At 32.5% G+C, this 16,531-nt stretch overlaps 3 protein-coding genes across 5 annotated transcripts; all 3 read left to right on the top strand.

Annotated features, from left to right (window-relative positions):
* The first annotated feature begins 4,714 nt into the window (after nt 1-4,714).
* On the top strand, nt 4,715-5,220 carry LOC18036336 (thionin-like protein 2). Its single transcript, XM_006426996.2, has 2 exons — nt 4,715-5,060; nt 5,162-5,220. The coding sequence occupies exons 1-2, from the start codon at nt 4,784-4,786 to the stop codon at nt 5,218-5,220; spliced, it is 336 nt and encodes a 111-aa protein (XP_006427059.1). The 5' UTR covers nt 4,715-4,783.
* A 4,981-nt stretch (nt 5,221-10,201) lies between these two features.
* LOC18036335 (F-box/FBD/LRR-repeat protein At3g26920) lies at nt 10,202-14,334 on the top strand. 3 transcript variants are annotated; one of them, XR_002904567.1, is made up of 6 exons: nt 10,202-10,591; nt 10,874-12,090; nt 12,217-12,411; nt 12,911-13,140; nt 13,840-13,960; nt 14,085-14,334. XR_002904567.1 is itself a non-coding variant. In XM_024180092.1 (4 exons), the coding sequence occupies exons 1-4, from the start codon at nt 10,528-10,530 to the stop codon at nt 13,130-13,132; spliced, it is 1,698 nt and encodes a 565-aa protein (XP_024035860.1). In that variant the 5' UTR covers nt 10,202-10,527; the 3' UTR covers nt 13,133-13,213. The 3 variants fall into 3 exon arrangements, 1 of the variants encoding a protein (XP_024035860.1); XR_002904566.1 differs by having other exon boundaries at nt 13,840-13,988; XM_024180092.1 differs by lacking the exons at nt 13,840-13,960; nt 14,085-14,334 and having other exon boundaries at nt 12,911-13,213.
* Nucleotides 14,335-14,728: 394 nt separating this feature from the next.
* LOC18037778 (thionin-like protein 2) lies at nt 14,729-15,588 on the top strand. The gene is made up of 2 exons (XM_006426993.2): nt 14,729-15,306; nt 15,395-15,588. The coding sequence occupies exons 1-2, from the start codon at nt 15,027-15,029 to the stop codon at nt 15,451-15,453; spliced, it is 339 nt and encodes a 112-aa protein (XP_006427056.1). The 5' UTR covers nt 14,729-15,026; the 3' UTR covers nt 15,454-15,588.
* The last annotated feature ends 943 nt before the right edge of the window (nt 15,589-16,531 follow it).

Genomic DNA, 16,531 nt, shown 5'->3' with positions numbered 1-16,531 from the left:
TTATTGGTTAATGTTTGTTGAAACTTAATTTAGTACTTTGTTGTTGTTTAGAACTTGTGAAAACTTAATTTCATACTTTTTTTTAAATGATGTAATTGAATCATGTTAATTTAAGTGATGTATTTGGGATTTTTATTATGTGAATTGTGTTGCAAGATTTGATATATTTAATATATATTGAGTTTTTATTTAATTATAAAACAAATAGGAAATATATAATTAAAATGAAAATATACTATTAATCAAAAGCAACATAACACCACTAAATACTGATACTAAATATTTAAAATTATATAAATAACTAATATATAAATAGTATAGTCAAATACTAATATTATTGTGTCATTATTTTGGTGATACTATAGTAATGTTATGAAACACTAGAGTAGTATCATTATTTTGGTGATATTATAGTGACACGAATTACTGGCACAAAAATAGTATCATCAAATACTAACACTATAGTGGCACTATTTTGGTGATACTATAATGACACCAATTACTGACACTAATTTTTAGTGTCAGTGTATTCTAACTTGAGCATTGCCGACACAATTAATAAGTGTCAGTAAAAGTAATTACTGATACTAAATTATTGTCAGTAAAACCTATTTTTCTAGTAGTGAACCTTTCAAATAAATAAATCAATTTATTGGTCAAACAATATATGATAATGAAGTTATGGTAGACATCCCAAAATTTGATTCTAAATTTTATCTCAAATGATGTGACTGTGATGTGTCATTCATTATGTGCTTAATAATTTTTTTATAAATTTTAAGTGAATTAATTATCTAGCCAAATAGTGAATGAATGTCACATTGTTTCGCATAAAATTTTAGGATAAAATTTTAGGATGTATAGCACTACTCAAAAATATTTTGTTCTTAATTAATAAATATTGTATTTATTACTTAGTAAATTTTTAAAATTCAAAAATATTGTTTGGATGGAAAAGTGAAACAAGTTTTTTTAAGTAAAACATTTTATTTAATTCTTCGGATTTTCTCTTGAGGTAAACTTTAACATATTGCTTATATATAAGTTATGGAAAGGTGGCAATGAGTTAACTGTGTTGACTAATTAAAAAGAAATAGTATCTGAATAATAAAAGGTTAGATACTGCTGTGCTAAGCTGTAATTTCCTTGTATATATGAACAATATTAAAAGATGAAATCTGACTAAATTTACTTAATCTATCAATTAATTGTATTTCCTTTTACCGAAAGATTTAGCTATCTATCTAAAAATTACTTACTTCATCAAAAAAACCTAAAAATAACATAAAAAGTCCTATAAAAGCCCTTCAAGGAACTTAGTTGCTACTCATCGTTTTGCTTGAAATATTTTCTCTTGCATATACATAAAAGAAAAAGAAAATGGAGAAAAATGCAGTTCAATTTGTTTTGATGGCTTCTTTGATATTATGGCTTCTTGCTGGGCAGTCCACAGCATCTTGCCAAGATGACTGCCACAAGAAGTGTAAGTTTTTTCACCCGGGACAAGATTTGAAAGAATGCATCGTTGATTGCTTAAAGACATGCAACTCTCCAAACGGCGCCCTACATTTCTGCAAGCTCAGCTGTGCTTCTTCCTTGTGTGCCAACCTTAGCACCCAAGAGAAAGTGCAAAGCTGTGCGGATTCCTGTTCGAAGATGTGCACAAAGATATAATCACCGCACTGTCAAGGATGCTTGATTAATTTGTAATAATTACTTCAATTGAAGGAATAAATTTTGATATCTGGGTTGGGCTTAGCCTTTAAAATATCTGAGTTGAGCTATTAGCCCTCATCTCAAAATGCTCAAAACCCTTTCCTTAATATACCCCATTAAAAAATATGAGAGAAATTAACACCCCGCCCAATCCCAAAAATAACCCTTAAATCAAACTTAGTACGTATAACGATGATGTTGAATTCTAGTGTGACTATATAAATTTAAAACTTAAAAGATCCCCATGTTTGGGACATGGCGTCCTTAATTGCTTAATATTCTTATAACTAAATTTTTATTAATGGTTCTTTTCAAATTGAGAATTCTCAAGTACGTGAATTCCTTTTAGTTTATCCATCTATCTTTTGTAACAATTTTCTATCAATTATAGAACCGGTAGGTAGAATGTAAAATTCACCTCCCTAGATCATGGTTTAAGTATTAACCTGAATAGAGTTATACGCACCACTCTAAAAATAATTATTGCAATTTTCCTAGCAAATTACAAATTTAGAAAAGAGATTATGTCTTATCAAAAAGAAAAAAAATTACTATATAGTTTAATACATAAAAAAAAAAGAGAGATTAGGGGATCTCATGACTTTTTAATATAAGCCCAAGTCTGTGGCAGCCCAGTCCAGTCCTCCACATTTGAAGCCTTGGCCCTTTTATACTTGGTCAAGCCCTGACTTTGTAAGGTGATACAAAGGACCCGACCCAAATTAAACAAATAAACAGGCCAATTTACAATTCCAATTTTCAATCAAATTGTGCGTTTTCCACTTCTTAGAAAATTCATAATGTGTATGCTAAACCAACTCATAAGTTTTGGTAATTAACTTCGGCAAATGAGTGAGCCACCCGTTGTATAATTGAATATAATAAATTTAGGCTCAGTGACTGTCTCCTCAAAGGCTCAAATCGAGGTAAAGGGATTAAAAAAATAAAAGACACAATATTATGCAATTGAAGGCACTTGTTAGATGTCTTCCAGCGTCGTCTGAACGAGGCTTCATAGAAGAAACCAATCCATGTACTTCCAGCATCGTTCGTAGCCAGCATTCGGCTTCAAACACCGTCGGTGCCGCCACCAGCAGCACCATCACCAAGCTCATTGCTGCAACAAAGAAGAAACGTCCCGCTACATTGTGCAAGTATTTCAATTTGATAACAACTAATAAAGGCACATGATATAGCTTAAAGATAGTGATTCTTTCAATTCCATTACAAGCCATGCCTAATGAACAGGATCATAAATTTGACAATGGATTTACTTGGTTAACAACGGCCAAGGACCGATTCGTGACAAATCGATAGCATATCAAAATCAAGGTATTGCATCTTTGATAACTGACGAGCCTTGATATTATTTATTTAAGATCTGTTTGATATGAAATTTTATTTTTTCTTCCTCCAGTTAAGCCTTTATTATTTTTGTGCAGCTCTATTCATTTATTTCATAAAATCTGCATGAATGTGGTCAAACCAAAAATAAATTTAATTTCTTTTTTAACATAACATCTGTATGAATGTGGTCAAACCAATTATAAATTTGCTTCTTTTTAACTTTTATAGTAGCAAGCAATTTGTCGGGCTTTATTAGCCAGTCATCAATTATACATACAGCCTGTTAGGCCATTAATTTTTTTAATATGGGATAAATTTTGGGTGCTCGGTGTCCCTAATTGGTTGGATCGTTATTATGTTTGTACACTGTACACACACATACACATGATTGATTGAGAGACACATATGATAATAATAAGAGTGGGTGGCACCCCTCCAAATACTTCTTAAAACCTCTTTAATTATTTTACAATTTTAACTTTTATTAAAATTACATAATAAGATAATTTTTAATTAAACCCCATTTAAAAGTTAAATAAAATTTTCTCTTTAAAAAAATCCAACATTTTATAAATAAAAAAGATTACTTTTTTTCTCTAATTTTCTGGTGAAAAATTTACTATCAATAGCTGCAATGGAGAGAATAAAAATCCGTTTTTTTTTTCATTTGAATAGAAGAAATCCAAAATATATTTAATAATAACAATAAATAAAAACTAAAAAATGGAGTTTACACTAATGAGTTTTAAATAAGAGTATTTTTGTCATTGATGAAGGTGATAAAAAAATTTTATATATTTTTTAAAATATCTTAATGGTGCTAATTAAGAAAAGGGGTGCTAATAGATATTTAAAGGGGTGCCAATAGTCCCACTCTAATAATAATAACAACTCCTTCATTTCACCATACTTAATAGCTTATATCTTTTGAATTGAGATTCACTACTCATATGGCCTTTTACTTGATCTTTTTAGTAATTTTTCTTCTTTGTAATGTAAAAAAAAAAAAAAAACCACAACCATCCAAATTAAAAGAGGACACGTCTCAACTCTCAACCATCTGAAAAAAATAAAATAAAATAAAAAAACAAGGTGAATAAAGGATCCAGTTCCCTTTTAATTTCTTTCTTAATATACTTTTTTTTAAAGTCTGTTATACAGAGATATTACTGACATTACATAAGACATTACAATTAATATCTACAATCATACTATATAACTGGGACCACCGCCATACATTGACACACTGAAGTACATGCTTAAACATTTTAAACCCTCTCTAATATTCGAGAGGTGTCTACTCCACTCACATTTCGTAAGGGAGAGATTGTCTCCACTCAATTATGTTGATAATTGAGGGAGTACTGAAATTAACCTCCATAAAATTTTTATGGAGGCTCGAACCCTTACACTCAACATTGTAAGTATAAAGTTTCTCTCATTGGACCAAATACCCATTGGTTTTCTTAATATACTCTTCGTCTTTGTCCAAGACTAACAAATTCTCGGTTGGCACTTGGCAGACATTATTTTATCCTACGGCACATAATTCAATATTTCAATTTCCAATTATTAAAAAAAAACTTTTGCTGTAAAAACCTATTATAGAAAACTTCCCTTAATTGAAAAGTCCGATTCTTTAGTTGTATCCAATTCAACATAGTTAGATAGTCATCTTCGTTTCACAATTTCCTTTTATTGCATAGAGATAGGAAAGAAAATGGAGAAAAGCAGAGTTGATTCAAGTCTTTTGATTGTTTGTTTGGTGTTAGGGCTTCTCGTTGGGCAGTCTACGGCTTCTTTCAAGGATTGCTATAAGATTTGTTTTATTTCTTGCGTTATAGGTGGAAAAAATTTGGTTAAATGTGCAGCAAAGTGCTTAAAAGACTGCGTACTACCAGCTTCTTCAGTACTGAATTCGAATGATGCCCAGGGTTTCTGTAAGCTTGGCTGTGCTTCCTCCTTGTGCACCAATTTGAGCACCAAAGAGGATCCTGGTAAGTGATTAATTGAATCTCTAAATTCCCACTCTCTCTTTTGTAATATCTCTCAACTACTGAAACTTATATTTAATTAATTTGCTGATCTTTGTTTTTAGCTGAAGAGAAAGTGGAAAGCTGCGTGAATTCTTGCTCAAAGACATGTACCAAGATTTAACTAATGAGCCGTCGGTGTATATTAATTCTTTATGAATAAATTAGAGTTATAAATCCGAGGCTAAATCTTTAATTTGTTACCCTGTAAATAGTTGTGCATGCTGTATAATTTTGAATAGAATTAAAATTTAAATTCTTGAATTATTGACATTAATTGATATTATATTTGCTGGCGCCCTGCGTCCGCCTGAATCGGCTCTCCCATACCACATTTCAAATATAAACAAATCTGCTTGCATTTAGGCATGGCAAATGAGATGAGTTAAGCTCGGTCTTTTAGCCTAGGCCTAACTTAGTCAGATGTTGCTGGGCTGGGCTTCAGCCTGCATGGACTGCGGCAAGGTCAGGCCTTGTTGTGACGATTTTTAATGATGTAATTAACCAAATTATCATAAAATAAAATTAAAATCCAACCAAAATATTTGGAATTGAATTAAGTTCAATCAATTTGATTCCCGATGGAGTATCGAATAAAAAATATTTTGGGTATATTGGACCAAAATTGATTAAACAATTAGATTAATTTTGTTCCAAAATAACTTTCATAACTCAACTACTACAAAATCCAATTAATATGTTAAACGCACCAGCAATTAACGAAAACTCATTTTTGCTTCCCTTTTCAATCTATTATTGAGATGATAAATGATATGTGGAATGATGATAGTGACTGCGAAGGCACAAAAGTCCGCTACTCGTTGAAAATGCCAAGTGATTGTGTTCAAAGAGATGAAGGGGTTGGCCCAAGTTGCATGTCACTGAAGGTGCCCACGAAGGTCTCGAACCCAAATTAAAAAGCTGATGATATGTGAAGGGTCATGTATATATATCAAATGTCAATTATAGAAATTGCTTTTTTTTTTTCGAAATCTCAAATCAAAATATTATAGAAATCTAATCCCCCAAACTCTGCATTTTTTCCCTTCTTTAAAGGCCCATAATCTGTATCTTTGACCAACACATATATACTAATCCTAATCTATGATTGGACATTTTAAGTAATTAAAATATTTGAATGAACTCTTAGTTTTTCCTTTATTTTTATTTTTTCTTTTTGAATATGATTAGCTAATTAGTTGAATGTTAAGAAGGCTTTGAATAATTACAATCTAAAATTTATCGGAGTTTGAATTTATACATTTTATGATTTAACCAAGATAGGTTTACATAATATAAGTAAAAAATCTACACCTACCGAGAGGCGAGATCTACCCTCAATACATGGGATTATCTCTAACGATAATTATGAGAGGAAATTAAATTGAGTTGCAACTTTTACAATCAAACTAAGGTGAGATTGTGAGAACATTGGGTACCACTTCGCCAAAGGCTGGAGTGGCTCACAAGAAATCAACACTAAATATTTGTTTTTAGATATTTAAATTGCAGAGTACCGATTTGGTTTATAATCCTAAACTTTATTAAAGTTCAAAAAAATTATTATTAAGACATATAGTTTAATAGTGTAGTATTATTGTACAATAAAATCATATGGCTTAATATTTTTTTGTTCATTATACTATTATATGGTTTAATAGTTTTATCGAATTTTAACAAAATCCTGAATCTTGGATTGGAATTAAATAAATATTACGAATTTTGTTTAGAGACTTATATGACATAACATTGAGCCATAGCTCAAACTCAAAAATAATTCTGATGGCGGCAAATGATTGGTTAGTCCTGATGATTTAATTAGCTGACTTTTAGCTTGGATAAACTCCTATAGCATAATTGTAATACAATTACAGTGAAAAAGAGAAGTGTGTAAGAAATAAACGTTATCCCACCATTTAAGGTCAACTATTAACTGGCAAAGCGACTGATTTTACATGTAGTTGAATCTCATGTAACTGTTGGAGAATTTTGAAAAAATCAAACACTCAAAATAAACATTTTTTATTTCCTCAAGAACGCTCCTCAAATACTACAATTCTTATTTTTCACTTTTTGCAACTTAAAGATTTTGTTACTTCTCTCAATTTTTAAATTGACCACATGAGGGAGTATTTATACATATTACAAATCAATCACAACTATTCATTTATTTAAATATCACACAAATCTTAACAATTCATCAAAATCTACCACTCACCTACTTTACTAATCACATCAACCTTACCTACCACAAGAAGCTTCTATGAATTGTGCCCCAATTCATAGAAGATTTTTGTGATAGATAAGATTGGTGTAGTTGGTGAAGTAGGTGAGTGTGAGTAGTTAGTTTTGATGAATTATTAGGATTTGTGTAGTAGTTGAATAAATCAATAGTTGTAGTTGATTTGTAATATGTATAAATACCCCTCATGTATTCAATTTAAGCATAAAAAAAAATCAAACAATCAAAAATTCAGAATAAACACTCTTTATTTCTTCAAGGACACTTCTCAAATACTATAACTCTTATTTTCCATTCTCTACAACTTAAAGATTTTGTTGCTTCTCTTGATACTTAAACTAAACACATGAGGGGGTATTTATACATATTACAAATCAATTACAACCATTAATTTAGTCAACTATCAAACAAATCCTAACCATTCATCAAAACCTACCACTCATCTACTTCATCAACCACACCAATTATACCTACCACAAAAAGTTTCTATGAATCGGGCTTGAATTTCTTCAAGTTAGATCAAGTTTATAATCTAACACTCCCTTTAAACTTGATCTAACTTGAATAAATCCATACCCAATTCATAGAAGTTTCTTGTGATAGGTAAGGTTGATGTGGTTGCTGTAGTAGATAAGGAGTAAGTTTTGATGAATGGTTATGATTTGTGTGATAGTTGACTAAATGAATGGTCGTGATTGACTCGTAATATGTATAAATGCCCCCTCGTATTCAATTCAAGCATTAAAAAAAAAAAATCAAACACTCAAAATAAATACTCTTTATTTCTTCAAGAACACTCCTCAAACACAACTCTTATTTTTCACTCTTTGCAACTTATAGATTTTGTTGCTTTTCTTGGTACTTAAACTGAATACATGAAGAGGTATTTATACATATTATAGATCAATCACAACCATTCATTTATTCAACTACCACACAAATCTCAACATTTAATCAAAACCTACCACTCACCTACTTCACCAACCATACCAACCTTACCTACCATAAGAAGCTTCTATGAATTGGGCTTAAATTTATTGAAGTTATATCAAGTTTATGGTCCAATAATAACATCACATTAATCTTGAGAGGACCTTGTTTATGATATTCGGTTTTGTTGATTTCATTGATTAATTTATGTATTGTAAAATTTTATGTATAAATTTATACATGCCTATGTGGTAGAAAATGATAAAGAATTGAGTATAAATTAGCTCAACCTTGAATCAAAATCCCAATCAAACAAAATAAATATAACTTCCTTAAATGTGGACACTCAGCCACGTGCAGTAGACGTGGTACCTAGCCACATATAAGTTTTAACTGATGAAGAGTAAGAACAGCAATTGAGAGGGTTTAAATGATTTTTTTTTTTTTTTTTAAAAAACGAATCGAGGGGACTTAGCCCAACGGGGAGCCCAACCCTTTTAGTAAAGTTAATTCATTATATAATCATAAGCCACGCGATCGCCAAAAAAAAATTAAAAAAATATATGCCACGTGTCAACTTAAGGAGCATGTTGTAATGCAGATTGATACATGGCAAGAACAGGTGTGGTGACGAAACTAGCTATAGAAGAATAAATTAAGTTCGAAATAAAGGGTCTTTGTTGATTATTCAGAGTAAAACGAAAATATCTCTAAAAAAAAAAAGAGTAAAAAGAAAATAAAAAATGAAAAAATACAAAAAAGAAGAAGAAGAAGAAAGATGGAAAGAAAGGAGAAATTTCTGAATTCTGACGGCCGAAGGTTTCTAAAGGGGTGCAGGTTTTCTTATCTTGGATTTGTTTTTATCATGTTTCATTTCCAATAATTGATTGTTGAAAATTGTGATATATACGTTATTATATATGTGCCAGGAATTGTTTAGGCGTGTGGATTATGAGAGCCTGAACAAAAATTTGTGACTTGAGGAGACAGATTAATTAGAAGACTTGGGTTGAAATTGGAGTGGTGACATTATAATTTATTGTGTCGCAGTTATACGTTCCATCACTGCATTCAAATAAGAACGTAAAAAGTTATTAAAATAAGTAAATAAAATTGTGGCTTCAGCAGCGTTTCTAATAAAATAAGCAAATAAAATTGCTTACTTCATTTGCCTTTCTTGATACAGGCAGTCGAAGAGAGAGAGAGAACAGACATGTTGGCAGAGCAAACTGAAGTTCTAAACTAGCAAAACTAGTAAACTAGCTCGCGGCTCTATCAGTCCGGTTAATTTTTATTCTTCATTTTCTTGTGTAAAAATTAAAATAGCACTAGAGTCTTCGAATTTAACAGTATTATCACTGATCACTGATCACTATTAAAGCGCATTATCCTTAATTATATATTTGGTGGAAGCTCGCTATTCATCCAAATGAAATCATGAAAATCTGATTTGAAAAAAATATGCCCCGAAAATGAGATTATGAATTCGGACAAACAAAAGTGAGAGAGTAAACTGAGAGAAGTTGATGTCCATCAACCTTAAGCCACGGCTGCTGCTAATATGTTTGGTAATAACGTGGCTAAAAACTATTTTAGGTCGTGAAGACAGTCTACAGGTTGATAGCCTCCACTTGTAAAGCCTCCAGTTTCAATGAGACGAAACTAGCCCTTCTAATTTGTCGATTAAGCTGCTGCTAGTACATGCTGCTTTGATCATTTGAACACTAAATTACTCTCAAGGATAGTCTGATCTTACTTTTTAGACTTCTATCCGGTTGCCTGTTAAATTTCTAACTCCGTCAGATAATTGGAAGCACGTTGAGGGTAAGTTTGTCATTTTGCGTTTTTTTTTTTTGTTTTTTTTGATAGCGCGCTTTTTCTTTTTGATACTATGAAGAAAGGTAAGTAGCTACTAGAAGTACAAGTGCTTCTATGAAACATAGTGCGTGTTGATTGCTTATCGGCTCATCACTTTACTTCTGTATTGGGACTCTTTCAACATTCTAGGTGTAGATTATGATCCCTCGTTGATCATTTGCCTAGTGTAAGTTACACTGTGTAACATATCGTTCACGGCATTCATATGTGTAAGAAAAGATGTCATTTCATTTGTTCCTTACTTTTACAATTTTTAAATTATAAATCATCTAAAAATTTAATGTGATAAGAGTTTTCAGTGGCTGGGAGAAAACCATGACAATTAATTTCTAAATCCCCAATTGTGTCTTTCATTTTCTTTCCTTCCGTCAAAGGATAGTCATGGCGGCAATTAGCGGGAAACCCAGTGCCCAGCATCCACTACCCTCGTGTTCTTCGTCAAAAGGTTCTCTTTCTTTTGAGTCTTTTCTGTACCACTGATTATTCGCATAAATGTGATTCTGGGTTTTTTTTTTTTTCTTGTTTAAGTTTTGATTGCTTCAAGTTCAATGTGGGTTTTCTTTTTCGTGGACATGTTATTTGGTCAATTCTGCTAATTTTTGTCGTTAAGATTTCAGTTCAGTCTCTTGAAACGATTATCGTATTATATTTGATTATTTGTTTCTATTTACCTGATATTATTGCTGCATTCTGTTCTTTGAATATGATTCTGAAAATGTTATTATAGAGTTGAAGATGATGGATGAGACAATGGATCGTATCTCGGATCTTCCTACTTTTATCATTCATCATATTATGTCCTTCCTCCCTGCGAAAGAGGCTGCTCGAGCTAGTATTTTGTCGAAGAGATGGGAGAAGTTTCACTCTTCTTTCCCCATCTTGGATTTTGATCAACATAACTTCGGTTGTTTGGCAGATGCCTCTGGGCATACTTTGAATGCTTTGAGGGAAAACAGAGAATTTCGTACATGTCTCGCGAGATTTATCGATGCCGTGGATCTTTCCCTGTCTCGCTTCTGCAACCTAAAGTTTTCTATACAGAAACTGAGAATTGTCATAGGTGTTTTGGATCCTGAACACTTGCCTCCACTACTTGATAAATGGATAGCTTTGGCCATAGAGAATGGGGTGAAAGAGTTAGATTTTCAGATACTTCCAGATATCAAAGATTATGTCCACACTTACACTTTGCCCCAAACAGTCTTTTCTGCCAATTTTTTGACTCATTTACGTCTAGCCGGTTGTAAATTGGAGCAGCCCTGTTATGCCATGTGTTTCCTTTCTCTCAAAAAGCTTCATTTATACGGAGTCTATATAACCGAGCAGATGGTTCAAAAGCTTCTCCATGAATGCCATTTCCTAGAAGATTTAAACTTTTTCGAATGTTTGGGCTTGAAGCTTTTGTGCATCTCTGGAGCTCACAAACTCAAAATTTTGACAATGGAAACATTGTCAAGTGAACTTAAAGGTGTTAAGATTGTTGCTTCAAGTCTTCAACAGTTAACCCTTCAATTTCCTTTTGAAGGGCAGGGGACACCTTTAGTTGACATAGCTGTGTGTCCAAATTTGAAAAAGTTTAGAGCATTCAATCTTTTAGGTCAAGAGTTTTGTACTCTTATTTCAAAATTTCCCTTGCTTGAAGATCTGAGTTTGTTTGCCTGTTCTTCCTTTGAGAGGATTACAATTTCAAGTAATCAGCTTAAGCACTTGTCTCTTGTCCACTGTGCAAGTCTGAAGGCAATCAATATTGATGCTCCCAACTTGCTTTCATGTAATTTCTGGTATAATCCATTTCCCATTATATCAATAAATTCTCAGTGTTCATGGAATATACATTTTAATTGTCAAGATGATCATGATGGTGGTTGGTTCCTTAACTTTAAGGATTTTCTTCGAATATCAAAGAAAATTGAAGAGCTATCCATAGATTTCCTATCGAACCAGGTATGTTATAAGTTTCCATATAAATTGATTACACATTTCATTTAAGCTTTGTAATTTTTTTCTTTTGATTTTTTAACATCGTTCCTAATTGTATTTTCGTTGATTGGTTTGTTGTGGTTTATTTAGAGCTTGTTTAATCTATACAAATTTAGTAGATGTTGCAATTCACTCCCCATTCAAGTTGAGACTCTGAGGCTACGGATGGTTCTTACTGATATTTCACCATCAGAGTATGAAATTCTGTTGGATGGTGTTTTTTGGATTTGTTATCCGAGGACCTTGAGTTTGTCTACTGTGAACAAGGGCCGCCCATTCATTGTGGTACGTTCATTTTTAGCATTTATTTATCATACACAACATGTTATTGTTGTTTAAATAACTTCATTATACGTGAGGAGAAAGCAAAAGTGTTAAATCATGTTGAAGTTCATGGGAGGTAGGAAAGTAGAGTAGTATTTCAAATTCATAAATTGTTCACTGTTGGTGTGCCAAAATTTTCTCAGAGAAGGGTTGGATTTGAATTAGATTAATTCTTAAAAGACTAATTATATCATCTTAAGTTCATATTTAAGCTCTCAGGTTGCAGGTGTGCAAATTTTTATTCTAAGAAGAATAATTATCCAGTAGATAATATAAATAAAGTAACAACAAATAGATGAAAGGTTGTTTCTCAATTTGCTTTTTCAGAAGAAATGCTGGCACTTTTGTTTCTTGATCAGGGATTGTATGGTTCTGTCTGTTAGGCCTAGAATTGCTACCAAGTCCATAAGAGAATCATATTTTTGTTAATTGAATTATTTGATGTTTTTGTGAATTGCAGTGGCTTTATGACTACCTGCGAAATCCAGCTAAGAAATGTTGTTGTTCTGATCATACCAAAAGCTGGTGGCATTATTTGAAGGATGCGAAGATTGAGAGCTTCAAACTCATTCATGGTCGGAAGTTCAATGCTGATGAATTGCACCAATTGATAGATGAATGGCCTCAGGTTCCAGATGGAGATTTGCAGTTACATCTGGATTGGTGCTTTAATGATCAGTAATTGTGATGGTGCATAGCTAGTTCCCTCTACCACCTTTATTTGATTTATTAGAGGATAATAAATCTATAAAATAAATCATTTTTGTTCATTCTAGTAAAATTTTATAAATAGAGATGGCTTAGAAAAGCAGCTACATGTTGTTCACGTAGGGCCTGCTTAATAGTGACTAGTGAAGTGCTGTAACTTTTAATCGACGGCTATTATATCATAAAAGTTAAACTTGTCAAAAAAAGTTTATAGATTAATGTTTAATAATTATTAGAAAAATTATGAAATAAAAAAAAAAAAACTAGTTGGGCTGTGGCACAGTGAAACAAGTTTTACTGAAGGGTGGTGATATTTAACCCCTCAATTTATCTCATTGACCCCCTAATAATTATTTTTAATAAAACTCGTATTTTACCCTCTTATGAAATTACAAAAAAGGATCCATTTATTTATCCAGGCCCCATAGAGAGCTGGCTTTGTTGCCAAAGTGTGTGAATCCTTTTATTTTGCTGCAATAATCAAGTAGTGAGAGGAGCATGCTAGTCATGGTGCAGATTTGTGGTCTTTTGTTACTTCACTTGCATGATTACTTTATTAACTATTGATGACTTGGCTCTGCTTGTTACCATGTGTTGGTCTGTGTAGTAGAGTTGAAACTCTTTGCTTTTCTCTCAAAGCCATTAACTTTCTGTTTGGTCCTGTGCGTCAATATTGTGCAGGCTTTTTGTGTGGCTTCTGCTAGTATAGATTGTGTAAAGGATATGGGGAACGGCGTGGTGAATTTAACTGCATTACTTTGACTCACGGATGAGATCTGCTGTTGACTATTACGTACACTCTGTTAGTGCAAACTAATACTCGTATAAATGTATAGTTGATGTTCTTAATTCAATAAATTTGAGTATTTGAGGGAAAATCAACTACTCAAGGAGTAACTCATAACAATTGTGTTTTTCTTTTACAGGCAATTCTGTACAAACAATTCTAATGGACAGAGAAAGAAAGTCAAACGTCGTGAAAGAAGCTGAAGCATATGGACTGTGTAATAGGGAGGGGTTCATCGATGTAGGTTAATAGTTTGTGTTGATTAAAGATAGTGATGGCAAGGAAGAATTTTTTATGGATGATTTCCTCATCTTTTATATTGATAAGGATGTATTAATCTCGGGCATGGAGTTGAGAAGATATTTGGTGGAATAAAAAAATTGATAAAAATAAGCGTAAATCTGGTATTATATGGGGTCTGTTGAGGAAGAAAAATTATTTTTAAATTTTTAATGGGGTTAAGTGAAAAATGTGAATTGCTCAGATAAATTAAGCTGGTGAAATATCAGCACTCTATAGCAAACACCTAGCAGCCCAAACGGGTTCTTAAACTGGGCTTTTCATTTTTGGGTGGGCTATATACCCGTTTCAAGAGCATTAAGAGAACCAACAATTTGACGCCCTTCCTGTGTTTTTGCATTTAAGCATTTGAAGGTGCTTCTGAAAAACACTCTTGCATCATGTGCGTTCTAAAATTTCTTCTAACTATTATTATTATTTTTTTAAATGATCACTTCAAATATTTTTTTAATCAAATGCTATAAATTAAACATAAAAAGCTATTGCTATTTAATTATGATTTTAACAATGCCCAAAAGCACTTGCATACATGCCCTACACTCACTTTACTCTTCGCCAATGCCTTTTGCCTACCCTAGCATCATTATCCTATCCACTTATGTCCATCACTAATTCACTATGTGCTGAATAATTTTTTTTTTTTAGTTATTATAATTTTCAAATATCACTTCAACAGCCCACCATCAAGATGCCTATATATATATATATATGAACCTTTTTTGTATCTTAGTTGCTATTCAACTTAGCTTTTCATATTTTCTGCTCTTGCATCAAAAGGAAAATGGAGAAGAGAAAAGTAGGGTCTCTTTTGATGGTATATTTGATGACGGGGCTTCTTGTTGGGCAGTCTCAAGCTGCATTCAAGGAATGCTATGAAACTTGCTTCATCATCTGTTATATAACACCAGGAACCACTCTTGGCTCATGTGCAGCCAAATGCTTAAAGGACTGCATTTTCCCACCAAAATTGCACACTCTGAGTCTCCAAGACACCGAATATTTCTGCAAGCTTGGCTGTGCTACTTCCTTGTGCACCAATCTTAGCTCCAAAGACAATCCTGGTAAGTATTAGTTAAATCCTAATCCTCTTTCTCCTTTTCTTTCACACACATGACTCATTTATTGTTTGTTTTTTTTTTAAATCATCAGCTGGAGAGAAAGTGGAAGGCTGTGTGAATTCCTGCTCAAAATCTTGCAGCAAGGATTGATATCAACATTCACCACCATGTTACCAAGAACAATAATAGATTTAAATTTGTGTTTATAAATGAAATTTTATATCTATATGAATGACGTAGGTCTAATTTACCTTTGGTTGATTTTTATTTTATTTATCTATCCATCTTTTATTTTTGCATACCCGCTTGTGATTTGTCTTAGCTGGTTTATTTGATTAGAAAAATGAAATGAGATGTTATTTGTTTCTAGTGGCTTCCACTAGTGTGTTATTAAAAAGAGTCACGGGTTAGCATTAGAAAAATTTTACCCATTAACAGCAATTTATGATTAAAAAATAATCCAATGGGCACTGCAATTGTCAAGTAGACCACAAACACAAGGAAGTTTATGATGACCCATCAATAGAATAATAATCAATGATTGAAGACTTGGAATCATTAGAGGGTTGGAAATGATTTAGGGTCATATTCTTCTTTGTTGTGTGAGTTGGCATTTTATATTACTGAGCCCGTGAACCAGTTGAAGACAAAATGATGGCATGGGGCGTGGCTGCTAAGCATTGCAGATGGATTTGCTGTCATAGGGTTGAAAATTGCCAGGCAGACACGGTTTTGACTATTTAAAATGTAAAATTGAGAAAAGGACGGATAACATAAATTCTTATTCCAATACTGATGCCGAGATGAAATACAACTAGATTAGTATAGTCAAGGATATTATTGTCCTAAAATGAAGCTATGCAACTATTGTTTAAAACAAGGGAGTCTCCATTACCAATTCGTCAAGCCACTAGGCTCCTGCTATTCTTTCCTCAAATTTATTACTTAAAACATTGGCTGAAACCAAAACCCTGAAATGGAAATCCATGGTTTTTTGACAGAGAAATGGCAGCATGCATCACATGTTCAAAGCTTGGTGGACATTCATTATGCAACAAGCAATGAAAGGTTATTCAAGTGTAATCATCTTACATCTGAGCTAAGTAACCGTGTCATCAGTCCCGGGAAGAAAAGCTGAAATTATAAGACCTGTAATAATGCAAATATACTAACAGACCCCACAACCATTTAAAATCAGAGGCAAAATTTTAGAATTTGCAGCACCGTA

This window comes from Citrus clementina, unplaced genomic scaffold, assembly GCF_000493195.1.
Source record: "Citrus clementina cultivar Clemenules unplaced genomic scaffold, Citrus_clementina_v1.0 scaffold_7, whole genome shotgun sequence".
NCBI lineage: Eukaryota > Viridiplantae > Streptophyta > Magnoliopsida > Sapindales > Rutaceae > Citrus > Citrus x clementina.
Note: the sequence above shows the minus strand (reverse complement) of the source record. Positions and strands in the feature narration are given on the sequence as shown.

Bases quoted from the DNA above. Each gene is read 5' to 3' on its own strand.
- LOC18036336 (XM_006426996.2), top strand. From the start codon at position 4,784: ATGGAGAAAAGCAGAGTTGATTCAAGTCTTTTGATTGTTTGTTTGGTG. The intron at 5,061-5,161 runs GTAAGTGATTAA...CTTTGTTTTTAG, and splicing joins GAGCACCAAAGAGGATCCTG to CTGAAGAGAAAGTGGAAAGC.
- LOC18036335 (XM_024180092.1), top strand. From the start codon at position 10,528: ATGGCGGCAATTAGCGGGAAACCCAGTGCCCAGCATCCACTACCCTCG. The intron at 12,091-12,216 runs GTATGTTATAAG...TGGTTTATTTAG, and splicing joins TAGATTTCCTATCGAACCAG to AGCTTGTTTAATCTATACAA. The intron at 12,412-12,910 runs GTACGTTCATTT...TGTGAATTGCAG, and splicing joins AGGGCCGCCCATTCATTGTG to TGGCTTTATGACTACCTGCG.
- LOC18037778 (XM_006426993.2), top strand. From the start codon at position 15,027: ATGGAGAAGAGAAAAGTAGGGTCTCTTTTGATGGTATATTTGATGACG. The intron at 15,307-15,394 runs GTAAGTATTAGT...TTAAATCATCAG, and splicing joins TAGCTCCAAAGACAATCCTG to CTGGAGAGAAAGTGGAAGGC.